The sequence below is a fragment of the Acomys minous genome, assembly GCF_964271855.1.
Source record: "Acomys minous genome assembly, chromosome: 16".
Classification (NCBI taxonomy): domain Eukaryota; kingdom Metazoa; phylum Chordata; class Mammalia; order Rodentia; family Muridae; genus Acomys; species Acomys minous.
The window spans coordinates 72,267,366-72,278,977 of record NC_140498.1 but is presented as its reverse complement, the minus strand read 5'-3'; the positions used below and the strand labels follow the sequence as shown (position 1 = coordinate 72,278,977).

Below are 11,612 nucleotides of genomic sequence, written 5' to 3'. Positions count from 1 at the left end.
GAGGTTTCTCTATGTAGCCCTTGACTTTCCTGGACTCACTTTGTAGACCAACCTGGCCTCAAACTCATAGAGATCTGCCAGTCACTGCCTCCCCAGTGCTGGGACTAAAGGCGTGCACCACCACGCCCAGCTACTTCTTTCTTTTTAAGATTTATTTTATTTCATGTGTATGGGTGTTTTGCCTGCATATGCCATATTTATGCCTGGTGCCAGGAAACATCAGAAGGAGACACTGGATTTACAGGTGGCTATGAGCCACCACATAGGTGCAGGGAACCGAACTTGGCCTCTCTGCAAGAACAGCAAGTGGTTGTAACCACTGAGCTATCTCTCCAGCCTGCCTCCTCTTTCAAAGGTATTTGTTTGTTTGTTATTTCAGTTTTCCCAAGACAGGGTTTCTCTGTGTAGCCCTGGCTGTCCTGGACTCACTTTGTAGACCAGGCTGGCCTCAAACTCACAGAGATCCACCTGCCTCTGCCTCTGTCTCTGCCTCCCTGAGTGCTGGGATTACAGGTGTGAGCCACCTTGCCTGGCTTATTTTTAATTTCTTCAGTGTATTTGTATTTTATGTGTATGGGTATTTTGTTGGTGTGCCACATTCATGCAGTGCCCAAGGAGGCCAGAAGAGGACATCAGATTCTTTGGAACTGGAGTTTCAGATGGCTGTGAGTCTCCCAGGGTGTTGGGAACCAAAGGCAGGTCCTCTGTATGAGCAGCCAGTGCTCTTAATCACTGAGCCATCTCTCCAGCCCCTAGATTCTTTTGTTTGTTTGTTTGTTGAGACAGGGTTTCTCTGTGTAGCCTTGGCTGTCCTGGACTTGCTTTGTAGACCAAGCTGACCTTGAACTCACAGCGATCCGCCTGCCTCTGCCTCCTGAGTGCTGGGATTACAGGAGTGCGCCACCACGCCTGGCCTAGCCCCTAGATTCTTAATCCTCCTGCTTCTCCTACCTTGCTAAACCTGAATGCCCTTGCCCACATCAGCGCCTGATTTGAGGGATCCCCTTTCATGACCACTACCCACTCTGTGCCCTTCCAGGAACAGGTCCCTTCAGAGTGTACTTCCCTGTCCTGGGGGCAGGGGGGGTGGGGGTGCCCTTCCTGGCTTCTCCCCTGTGGTGGAAGCAAGCAAAAGTGTGTGTGGCTTGAGAGCCATGGCTGTTAGGGCTAGAAGCATGCTTCTGTGTTTAGCTTCCCTTCCTCCTTCCCTAGAGCCCCAGAGCTGAACCAGTGTCCCCGGCCTCAGCTTCTGCCCACCCACTGGTACTGCCTCTCTCTCTCTCTCTCTCTCTCTCTCTCTCTCTCTCTCTCTCTCTCTCTCTCTCTGTCCCTTTCTCTTCCTCCTCCTCCCTGAATGTCACTGAGACTTAGTCTCCTCTGTGTCCTGTGCCTCTAGCCTCACCCACCACCCAGTGTGTAAGAGACTCTGTAGAGGAAACCTATTTGTTATGTTCCCCGATTTGGGTTCCTGTGTTTATCTCCAGTGAGACACTTTTCTGAACTTGTCCATCCAAGGCAGAGGGGGCGTTTCTGGAAATTTATTTTGACTACAGTCTCACTTTTCAAGGCTCTACCCATAAGCCTTCAACTCACCGGTAGTTCTGGCTTGGAAACCTCAGAGCAATAGAGAGCTAGCTTGTGATATTTCTAGCTCTGTCTTCCTTTGAATTCCTCTAAATACTCTCCTTCCTTCCGTCCTTCCTTCCTTCCTCCTCTCCTTTTGTTTTTCTGTCTGGCCTGGAACTCGCTCTGTAGACCAAGCTGGCCTCAAATTCAGAGATTCACTTGCCTCTGCCTGTGCTGGGATTAAAGGCCTACACCACCACTGCCCAGCTTTTGTTTGTTTGTTTTGTTTTTTGAGACAGGGTTTCTCGGTGTAGCTGTGACTGTCCTAGACTCACTTGGTAGATCAGGCTGGCCTCAAACTCACAAAGATCCCCCTGCCTCTGCCTCCCAGAGTGCTGGGATTAAAGGTGCGCGCCGCTGCTGCCTGGCACCATTTTTGTTTTTTCTTTTTCTTTTTCTTTTTCTTAGACAGCATCTCATATATCCCAGACTGGTCTGAATTTGACATGTAGCTGAGGACAGCCTCGAACTCATGATCCTCATGCTTCTATTCCCAAGGGCTGGGATTACAGGCAGGCCCGGTGAGGTCCAGTTTATGTGTCAGGTGCTGGAGGTGGAAGTCAGGACTTCCTGCATTCTAGGCAAAACCACTGAGCTACACCCTGCCTCAGCCCGGACTCTTTTTTGCTTAAAGATAAAAAGTAACTGTTGTGTTTATAGGGTGTTGTCTCCTTTGCTGGATCGCCACACTGACTAGAGGGAGAGAACAGACTCAGAAAGATCCAAATGGTTTCTAAACCACTCTCAGTTGCCAGGAGCTTCATTAGAGTCTATAACCAAAGTGAGCCCCGAGCATGCGCAGAACCTCTCTCTGGGTGATGTTATCAGCTTGAACTTCTTGTTGGACAAGGGAACAGTTGCTAGGGAAATGTTTCCTCCAGTACGGAGTTTGCTGGAGATGGAATCCAAGGTGTGGGCAGTGGAGGGCTCCAGGAGGTTCCAGCGCACGGAAAAGAGAACAGTCATTGCTAATTCTTCTAGCTCGGCCATTGTGGCTGCTCTGCTCTGTCTCAGCCTGGCCATGTCACCTTTCTGGTCATTTCTATTATGGCCATATGGCAATAAATTATCTTTGAGCCTTCCTATGTGTGTGTATGCTTCACTTCTTGTCCTTGGGGAAGGATGACCCTACCCCTACCCCCACCCCTACCCCACCCCCACCCCCACCCCGCCAGCCGCAACCGCCGCGGGTTTTCAGCAGCCTGAATTCAAGAGGATCTCCAAGCTCCTTAGCAATTTGGCTAATGACTTCGTGGGGTGGGGGGCGGAAAGGGCTGCTGTTTGTTACTTACACTTACACACACACACACACACACACACACACACACACACACACACACACACACACACACACACACCCCAAACAGAAGAAAAGACCTAGGTTGTGTCCGGTTTGCTTGGCGCTTCCTCCGTTTCCCCTAGATTTAGGGATGAATTGCTGCCTAAATTCAGTGGGTTCGTTTCCTGAGTTCACTCTGTCATCCAAGATCAGCCTCTCTTAACTCCAGGATCCAGGAGTCTAACTCCCACTTCTTCGGACCGTGCTTTCCAGACGCTGTGACTTTCCCCACTTCTGGGTGGGCAACGCGTGACAGAGGAAGAGAGGAGGTGGAAAGAACCTGGGCGCCGCCCCCCCTCACACCCCCTCCGGCTCTGAAGCAGCGGAGACTGCGATCCTCAATTCTACCACACGGGGGCGCCAGGACAAGTGCGGACGCGGGCGAGGCAGCGCAAGGTGGTTCTCGTCCGTGTGAGTGCGCCCATGGGTGTCTTTGTGTGTCTGTGTTTCTGTACATATGTGTGCGAGCCAAGGGGTGTCTGGGTGGGATGTATTTAGGGCAACAAGCCTGATGTATCCCCTGAAACAGGTACTCTAAGTGTCTTTTCTTTTTATGATGATGCTTTATGTTACTGGGTACGTGTGTATGGGGAAGGCAGGCGACTTATGTGTATTGTCGCGTGTGCACAGTGCAGGCTGTGAGTCCTAGAAACTGCGTCTTGATTTTTGAAGTTACGTTTCATGAGGGTTTTGTTTTTTGGTTTTTAATCCTTTTTCCCACTACCCTTGGGGGAAAAAAAAAAAAAAGAATTAGGGCTGTCACTGCAAATTGCTGTCGCTCCAGGCACAACCTCAGCGTTAAGTCTGGGTGACTATGCTAAGTGAAGTGTGACATTGTTTTTGTTAAGTAGGTGTGTCTCAGAGTCGGAGTGTAACTCGGTTAGAGCAGATCGTGTCGTGTGACAGGTGGATTTTGGAGGGGGTTGGAGCAAGACTATGGAAGCGTTCTCTTGTTAGTTGTGAGTACCACCTTCACGGTGTGTGTGAGTGTAAGTGTGTGTGTGTGTACACACGGGTGAGTGTGGTATGTTTCCCTTTCTATGTCTCTCAAGGAGCTGTCTCTCTGTGTCTCTCCCATCTCTGTCTCTTTCTCTCTTTGCTTGGTGACTCATCTTTGCGGCAATGGCCTCCCCTGGCTTGCTGGGTCTCCCCTCCCCCACTCATAAGTGGGTGGGTGGGGGTTTAATAGAGTGGGACCTTGGGAACTAAACATCAGAGTGAGGATCCCCTCTACCCACCATGGAGAACCTTCAGCTCATCCCCTCCCTGGCTGTCTCTCTCCAAGTTCCTTTCCAGACTTCTCCATCTGTGGGTTGGCTTGGGGGGTAAGACACGAGTGGATTCTAAGTCCAACCATTTCCAAGGGTCTTTGATACCCCCCCCCACCTCTTTTTTTTTTAAATTCAAAGTAGGGACCCCTGTCTCCTTATAAAGCGCTCCCCTCATTGCCTATTTCCACCCCTCCCCATGGCTGACGAAATAAATGGCTGCAGAGGTGAGTCATGGGTTGGGGGAGGGGAGCAGAAAAGGAGGGGGGGGAGGAGGTTGGGTGAGCTGCAGGGGTGGGGGGTGGGGTGATGAGGCCCCTGTTCTTTCCCACGCCCCTTCCCTCAGCCCTCAGCCCCTTCTTTCCAAGCCTCCAACTCCCCAGGCACGGTTCTGCTGAACTTCACCTTCCTCCTACTCCTGGAATGCAGGAGAGAGATTCAGGCACCAGCACCAAGGTAGATGGGTCCATATACACAAGTCAGAGCGAATATTGGGTGTCCCCTCCGGGCACTCATCTTAGCTCTGCCCTTTGTAGCTGTGTCTCTTCCGTGTCGTTTTGTTTCTTGCCATCTTCCTCTTCTCCCCAGTCCTAGGAACCTGCCCCCTTGTCTAAATCCTTTCCTGTGTAGAAGCAGCAGAGTCTTAAGAGGTGGTTGATAGGGCTTGGGGGGGGGCGGGCAGGGAGGGCGAGTGTAGCTCAGTAGGTAGAGAAGCAGCCTAGCATACATGAAGCTCTGGGTTCAACCCCCCCCCCCAACACTACCTAAACTGGACGCGGTGGAGGGTGTCTGTAATCCTAGCACTTAGGAGGGGGAAGCAAGATTCAAGGTCATCTTCAGTTAGTTATGTAGCCCGGGCTACTTGAGACCCTGCCTCAAAAACCGACAAAACAAAATAACAACACAGGGAGATGCTCTGAAGAGCATTGGTCATCCCTGGGAGAGGAGGCATGATATGTAAATGAGCCGGGCTAGGAACCAGGTAGAGAGACAGAGTCCCAAGAGCGAGAAGGCAGGAGGGGTCCAGACCTATGTAATGAAATCACCGGACCTGTTGCCTTTGGTAGCTGGTTGCCTTCTAACTTGTCCACCTCCATCCTATGATGACCAAGGCTCTTGAGATAATGAGCTTTTGGAGCAGTTTCTTAGGTTTCCAAATAAGTAAGGACGGGGAGTTGGGGCTGGCAATAGAGAAACAAGGAATGCCCCCCCCCGCCCCTGCCAAAAAAAAACAGGGCTAAGGACTTGGGGGCTGCAGGCAAGTGGCTTCAATTATGAGACTTTATTGCCCTGAGATTTATAAGATGAAGAAATGAGAGAGACAAGAAATATTAAAATATAGGGAAGTTCACATACGCATAGACAGCAAAGGATCCCCAGGAATGCGCGCGCACACACACACACACACACACACACACACACACACACACTCACTTACTCACTAAGCCAGGCACCAGATCTGGTGCATTTAAAGATCTCAAACAGCTCAGTTGTGCCAACAGTTCCAAGAAATTAACATTTACACTGATGTACCAACAGTCACACAGGCGGCAAGGGGACAAGAGAAGCCTCCCGGCCCCCCACCCACATTTAAACTGGAACCACATCCATCTAGTCTCATTTTATCTCCTTTTCATGCCTGCTTTGGGTCAGTCCAGAGAAACGCACACACATGTACACGCACTCCGGGGTGCCTGCGTATGCATACAAGCCCACAGGTATATGATTTCTCCAGGTGTCTGTCTCCTTTCCCTGGATCTCAAACTTAGACTCTCACTCCCACCGGTCAGCCCTCCTTGGCAAGCTCTATACGGCCCCCCCACCCCCCCCTCACCCGACCGCCCCCCTCCCCCTCCCTTCTCTCTCCGAAGGCTTCCCCTCCCCCTCTCCAGATGCCGGGAACCATCAGTTTTCTGATTCATCTTCTTTAAGGAGGTAACGTGACCCCTTTCCTCAGCCCACTGTGCCTGGGAACCAGGATGAGATGAGGGGGAGATGGGGAGGGGAAAGGACTGGGCGGGTGGTGGCTCTAGTCACAGGCTCTGGGTAGTTGTGCAGGGGAATGTCAGCAGCGGCGGTGGGGTGTCTCCAGCCCTCCTTTCTTGGAATGTCTACTGTCACCTTGGTTCTTAAGTTTTTTTTTCTCCCTTTGTTATATTTCTCTCTCTCTCTCTCTCTCTCTCTCTCTCTCTCTCTCTCTCTCTCTCTCTCTCTCTCTCCCCTTTAGCCTGCTCCTTCGATCTGTTTCAGGTTCTCTCCCATCCCTCCCCCTACCTCCATCTCTTCTTCCCTTTCCTCTCTCACCCCACCTTTTTCTCCGCAGAGCTGATGGGGTTTCTTCTGGGAAAAGTCAAGCCACTGATGGAAGAGAGAAGCCACTGCTGGTTATAGAGGGAAAGCACGTGAGTGTGTGTGTGTGTGTGTGTGTGTGTGTGTGTGTGTGTGTCTACGTGCGTGCACGATTTAGGGGTGTAAAATGAGGGTCAGTGTCAGGATGAAAGAGGCTCTGAGACCCTCCAGACCCCCTCTCCATCCTGGTTTCCAGAGTGTCAGGGTGCGGGGGGGGGGCTTTACATGTGTCTATAAGCACCCCTGTGTCCGCAGTTCTTGTGTGTCTGGTGTGTGTCATTGTCACCCCCCCTTTCCCTGCCCACGCCCCCGCACTGCTCTCCGCCTGCACCGCAGCCCCCTCCAGCCTCCCTCCCTCCCTCCCTCCCCTTCATTCCTGCAGTAGCTGCTCCTGGGGCCACCTTTCCCTCTCCTTTACCCCCTCCCCATTTCCGTCCTCCCATCCCACCCCCGCCCACGTCTGGTCTCCCTTCACCGGACCCGGCTGGCTGATAGATTTTCTGCGCAATCTCTGCGTCATCGCCCCCCACTCCCGGAACCTCTAGCTGTCCAAGCCCCCAGCCCCAACCCCTCTGGGCAGGAGATACGGTCGAAGGGTCTGATGGCTGAGAGGGTCTATCTCTGACGTTGTAGTGCACCCCCCACCCCGGTCGCGTTCAGACCTCCCCTTTAAGCGGTAGAGAGAAATGGAGTTGAGTCACCCTCTCCACCTGCTCAACCCCCTCCCCACCTGGTCTGATCTCGCCCTCCAAATGTCCTTGGGTGGGGGCTGTGGGGGAGAGGGAAATAAGCTGAAGGGTGTGGGAGAGGTGGATTGAAAGGGGGCACAGCAAGGACCCCTAACAAGCATAGCAGAGTCCACTGGCCAAAGGGACAGACACACCTTTTTTTTTTCACCTCCTCCAGACACGAACTGATCGTGAGCAGACACGACTTAGAGGCACACACATCGGCAACCTTTCCCTTTTCTCTTCCGACTAGGACCCTTTCCAAGGTGATTACCCAAACCGCAAGATCCACCCATCTGCCCTGGCCCTGGGCGAGCATCCCGCACCGCAGATCCACCCCCTCCTGTCAGGTTCACGTCGTCCTTGGGCGTGCTCCCTATAGACCATGCTGTGGCGGAGTAGGGGAAGCAGGCCCCTTCCCTGGCTTTCAAACCCGTACCGTCCCCCCATCCAGTACTGATCTCTTACTGGCGCCCAGTTAAGATGCTGGCGGTGCCCTCCTCCTATTCTGCTCAGCAACGCGGGCTCCGCGCCGCAAGTTGCTTTGTAACCCACCCTCCCGCCTTCTGGTTCCTCTGGACCCACCCTTCCATTCATTTTTCCATTCATTCATTCATCCTTTTCTCCTCGTCCCTCCTTCATTCATTCATAGCCCCCTGCCCCGCCCGCCTCGACATTTCATTCATTCATTCATTCATTCATTTCCCGGAGCTCGGCTAGCGCACGCCCCTCTAGCCGAGGGTCCCACTGCGCAGGCGCAGGCCGGGAGCGATGCTCATTCTCCAATCATTGGCCTTCCGCCGTCCACCAGGCACCCGCCCGCTTCCCCATGAATGAACATTGACGTCAATGGGGCGGGGCGAGCCCACGTGACCCTGCGCGCTCCTCTTTATAAGGCAGCGGCGCGGGCGCTGTCCAGCGTGCTGAAGCCGGAGCGAGAGCGCTGTTGCTGACCCAGCTGAGCCCAGCTCCTTAAGACGCCAGCCTTCGACCATCGCTCATACTCCAGCCACGGAAGGGAGCCAAGGCGGACCGGTCCGGATCTTCCCCCTGTCCCGATCCTCCTCTCCACCTCCCGCCGTCGTGACACCGGCTGGTAAATACTCCACTGTCCATCCCTCCAATCCTCTTCAGTCGTGGGCGTGAAGGGAGGGTTTTCTTTCCGAATGGGGTACTGAGAGCACAGCGGGGTGCCCCCGGGACGGTCTCTGGTAAACCGGGAGTCTCTGCTTTTCTGTCGCTGATGAAGTCGCCCACGCACCATCCGGGGAGTCCTGTGGGGAGGGAACAGATCCCCCCTCCCGCTTATCCTTGCTGCTTAGTACGCGGGCGCTGGCTGAGAGATGACTTAGGGAAGGGGGCGACAGGAGGCACTGGGTACCCAGAGCGAGGATTGCGGGCGTTCTTTACCCATTTGAACCACTCCAGAGATCACCACATCTTTCTTGTTCCCTGCTAAACGTTTCACTTCGGGTAAGGTTGGAGAAATGAGGGAAACCCCGGATTTCCTGCTTAAAGGTGGGGGAAGGGAACGCAGAAATAGAAAGCGGGGAATTCTTACAGAAATCCTCTATTTCTTTGGTTTCTTCTATTTTCCAGTCTCTGGCAGCCCGTTGGTCATGAAAACCCTCACGTTGCCGGCATCCGTCCTCTTCTGCTTCCTTCTACTGATCCGGGGGTTGGGAGCAGCGCCCCCCGGGCGCTCCGATGCTTATCCTCCCCTCGGCTCTGAGCATAAAGAGCAGGTAGTTGAGGACGCAGTGTCCCGGCCAAAGGATGATAGCGTCCCAGAGGTCCGAGCCGCTCGGAATTCCGAGGCTCAGGACCAGGGAGAGCTCTTCCAGGGCGTGGATCCCCGGGCGCTGGCCGCGGTACTGTTACAGGCACTGGACCGTCCGGCCTCGCCCCCGGCGGTCCCAGGAGGTTCCCAGCAGGGAACACCCGAAGAAGCAGCAGAGGCTCTGCTGACTGAGTCCGTGCGCAGTCAGACCCATAGCCTGCCGGCGCCAGAAATCCAAGCGCCCGCTGCGGCCCCCCCTCACCCTCAGACTCAGGACAACGATTCTGAGGCAGACGACCGCTCAGAAGAGCTGGAGGCGCTAGCATCCTTGCTCCAAGAACTTCGAGATTTCAGTCCGAGCAATGTTAAGCGCCAGCAAGAGACGGCGGCAGCAGAGACTGAAACCCGCACGCACACGCTGACCCGAGTCAATCTGGAGAGCCCTGGGCCAGAGCGCGTATGGCGCGCTTCCTGGGGAGAGTTCCAGGCGCGCGTCCCGGAGCGCGCTCCTCTGCCACCCTCAGTCCCTTCGCAATTCCAGGCTCGAATGCCCGAAAGCGCTCCCCTTCCCGAAACCCATCAGTTCGGGGAAGGAGTGCCCTCCCCTAAAACACGTCTAGGTGAGACTTTGACACCCTTATCCAAGGCGTACCAAAGCCTAAGTGGCCCCTTCCCCAAGGTGCGCCGGCTCGAGGGCTCATTCCTGGGTGGCTCTGAGGCAGGAGAGCGCCTGCTTCAGCAAGGGCTAGCTCAGGTAGAGGCAGGGAGGAGGCAGGCAGAGGCCACTCGGCAGGCCGCGGCGCAAGAAGAGCGGCTAGCCGATCTCGCCTCCGACCTGCTGCTCCAGTATTTGCTGCAGGGCGGAGCCCGGCAGCGGGATCTCGGGGGTCGAGGGCTGCAGGAGAAGCAGCACCAGCGGGAGAGCGAGAGGGAGGAGGAGGCGGAGCAGGAGAGACGCGGTGGTGGGGAGGACGAGGTGGGGGAAGAGGATGAGGAGGCGGCGGAGGCAGAGGCGGAGGCGGAGGAGGCAGAGAGGGCGCGGCAGAATGCGCTCCTGTTCGCTGAGGAGGAGGACGGGGAAGCCGGAGCCGAGGACAAGCGCTCCCAGGAGGAGGCGCCTGGTCACCGGCGGAAGGATGCTGAGGGGGCAGAGGAGGGCGGGGAGGAGGAGGATGACGACGAGATGGATCCGCAGACTATTGATAGCCTCATTGAACTGTCCACCAAACTCCACCTGCCAGCCGACGATGTGGTCAGCATCATCGAAGAGGTGGAGGAGAAACGGAAGCGGAAGAAGAACGCCCCTCCCGAGCCGGTGCCGCCCCTCCGTGCTGCCCCAGCCCCCACCCATGTTCGCTCCCCTCAGCCCCCACCTCCCGCCCCGGCCCGAGATGAGTTGCCGGACTGGAACGAAGTGCTCCCACCCTGGGATCGGGAGGAGGATGAAGTGTTTCCCCCGGGGCCCTATCACCCCTTCCCAAACTACATTCGGCCGCGGACACTGCAGCCGCCCGCATCCTCCCGCCGCCGTCACTTCCATCACGCGTTGCCACCTGCGCGCCACCATCCCGACCTGGAGGCCCAGGCTAGGCGCGCGCAGGAGGAGGCGGACGCGGAGGAGCGCCGGCTGCAGGAGCAGGAGGAGCTGGAGAATTACATTGAGCACGTGCTGCTGCGCCGCCCGTGACCCGCCCCAGCCCCGCCCCCGCGCGCCCGCCCCCCAGCTGCGCGCGCCACCACGCCCCCCCTCCGTGTCGCTCCTGCTCCCTCTCAGTGTTTGCATGCGCCCCGGCTCCGCCCCTCGGCTGCCGCCCGGCCCTGCCCCACGAGGCCCCGCCCCGGACTCTGTCGTGACTGGACCTGTCAGACTTCTCCCGGGTCTGCGGTCCAAAACTCCCCAAACTTATGGGCGATCCTGGGGCCAGCTCAGGCGGGTGGGTGGTTTGTGCGAGTTCCCCTACAGCCCCACTTCCTTCAGGGGCCTCGCCCTCATCTAGTTTCTCTAGCGACTTCCCGGCCCCAAACGGGAAAAAGCTGTTCTAATTATTCATGTGAAGTGTCCGTCTCTCAGCCTTGGGGCCCCCGGAGCCTCCCTACTCCCAATCGCTGTGAACTTACCCACTTCTTGCCCTTCTCTGTTGTAAATACCCCTCACGGAGGAAATAGTTTTGCTAAGAAATAAAAGTGACTATTTTATTAGGACTTTGTTTTCCGTTATTCACCCGTCCCCTTGGGCCTGCTTGGTCCTCTCCAAGGGGCGGTGAGGGAAGCGCCAGTCATCAAGGGTTCCCTACTCTCTGATCAAAGCCAGGACTGGGTAGGAGATAGGCCTGAAGGTGAATCTGGGACGGGAATGCTCTGGTAATGCCTATTACAGAACCCAACTTTGGGGCCGGTGAGCTGGTTCAGTGGGTAAAGGCACATCGCGCCAGTCGGCATGTGAGTATATTTCCACATACACGATGGGAGGAGAGGACTGACCAGCACAGCTTGTCTGGCTTCCACAAGCCCACCATGTGTCA

At 55.6% G+C, this 11,612-nt stretch overlaps 1 protein-coding gene across 2 annotated transcripts; it reads left to right on the top strand.

Moving 5' to 3' along the window:
• The first annotated feature begins 3,342 nt into the window (after positions 1-3,342).
• VGF (VGF nerve growth factor inducible) lies at positions 3,343-11,289 on the top strand. 2 transcript variants are annotated; one of them, XM_084763609.1, is made up of 5 exons: positions 3,343-3,376; positions 6,557-6,635; positions 7,489-7,576; positions 8,207-8,406; positions 8,910-11,289. In XM_084763609.1, exon 5 carries the CDS (start codon positions 8,930-8,932, stop codon positions 10,775-10,777), a length of 1,848 nt encoding a protein of 615 aa, XP_084619735.1. In that variant the 5' UTR covers positions 3,343-3,376; positions 6,557-6,635; positions 7,489-7,576; positions 8,207-8,406; positions 8,910-8,929; the 3' UTR covers positions 10,778-11,289. The 2 variants fall into 2 exon arrangements, with proteins under 2 accessions (XP_084619735.1, XP_084619734.1); XM_084763608.1 differs by lacking the exon at positions 3,343-3,376 and adding an exon at positions 6,239-6,358.
• Positions 11,290-11,612: the final 323 nt, after the last annotated feature.

Excerpts from the sequence above, each read along its gene's own strand:
- VGF (XM_084763609.1), top strand. The coding sequence starts at position 8,930 with ATGAAAACCCTCACGTTGCCGGCATCCGTCCTCTTCTGCTTCCTTCTA.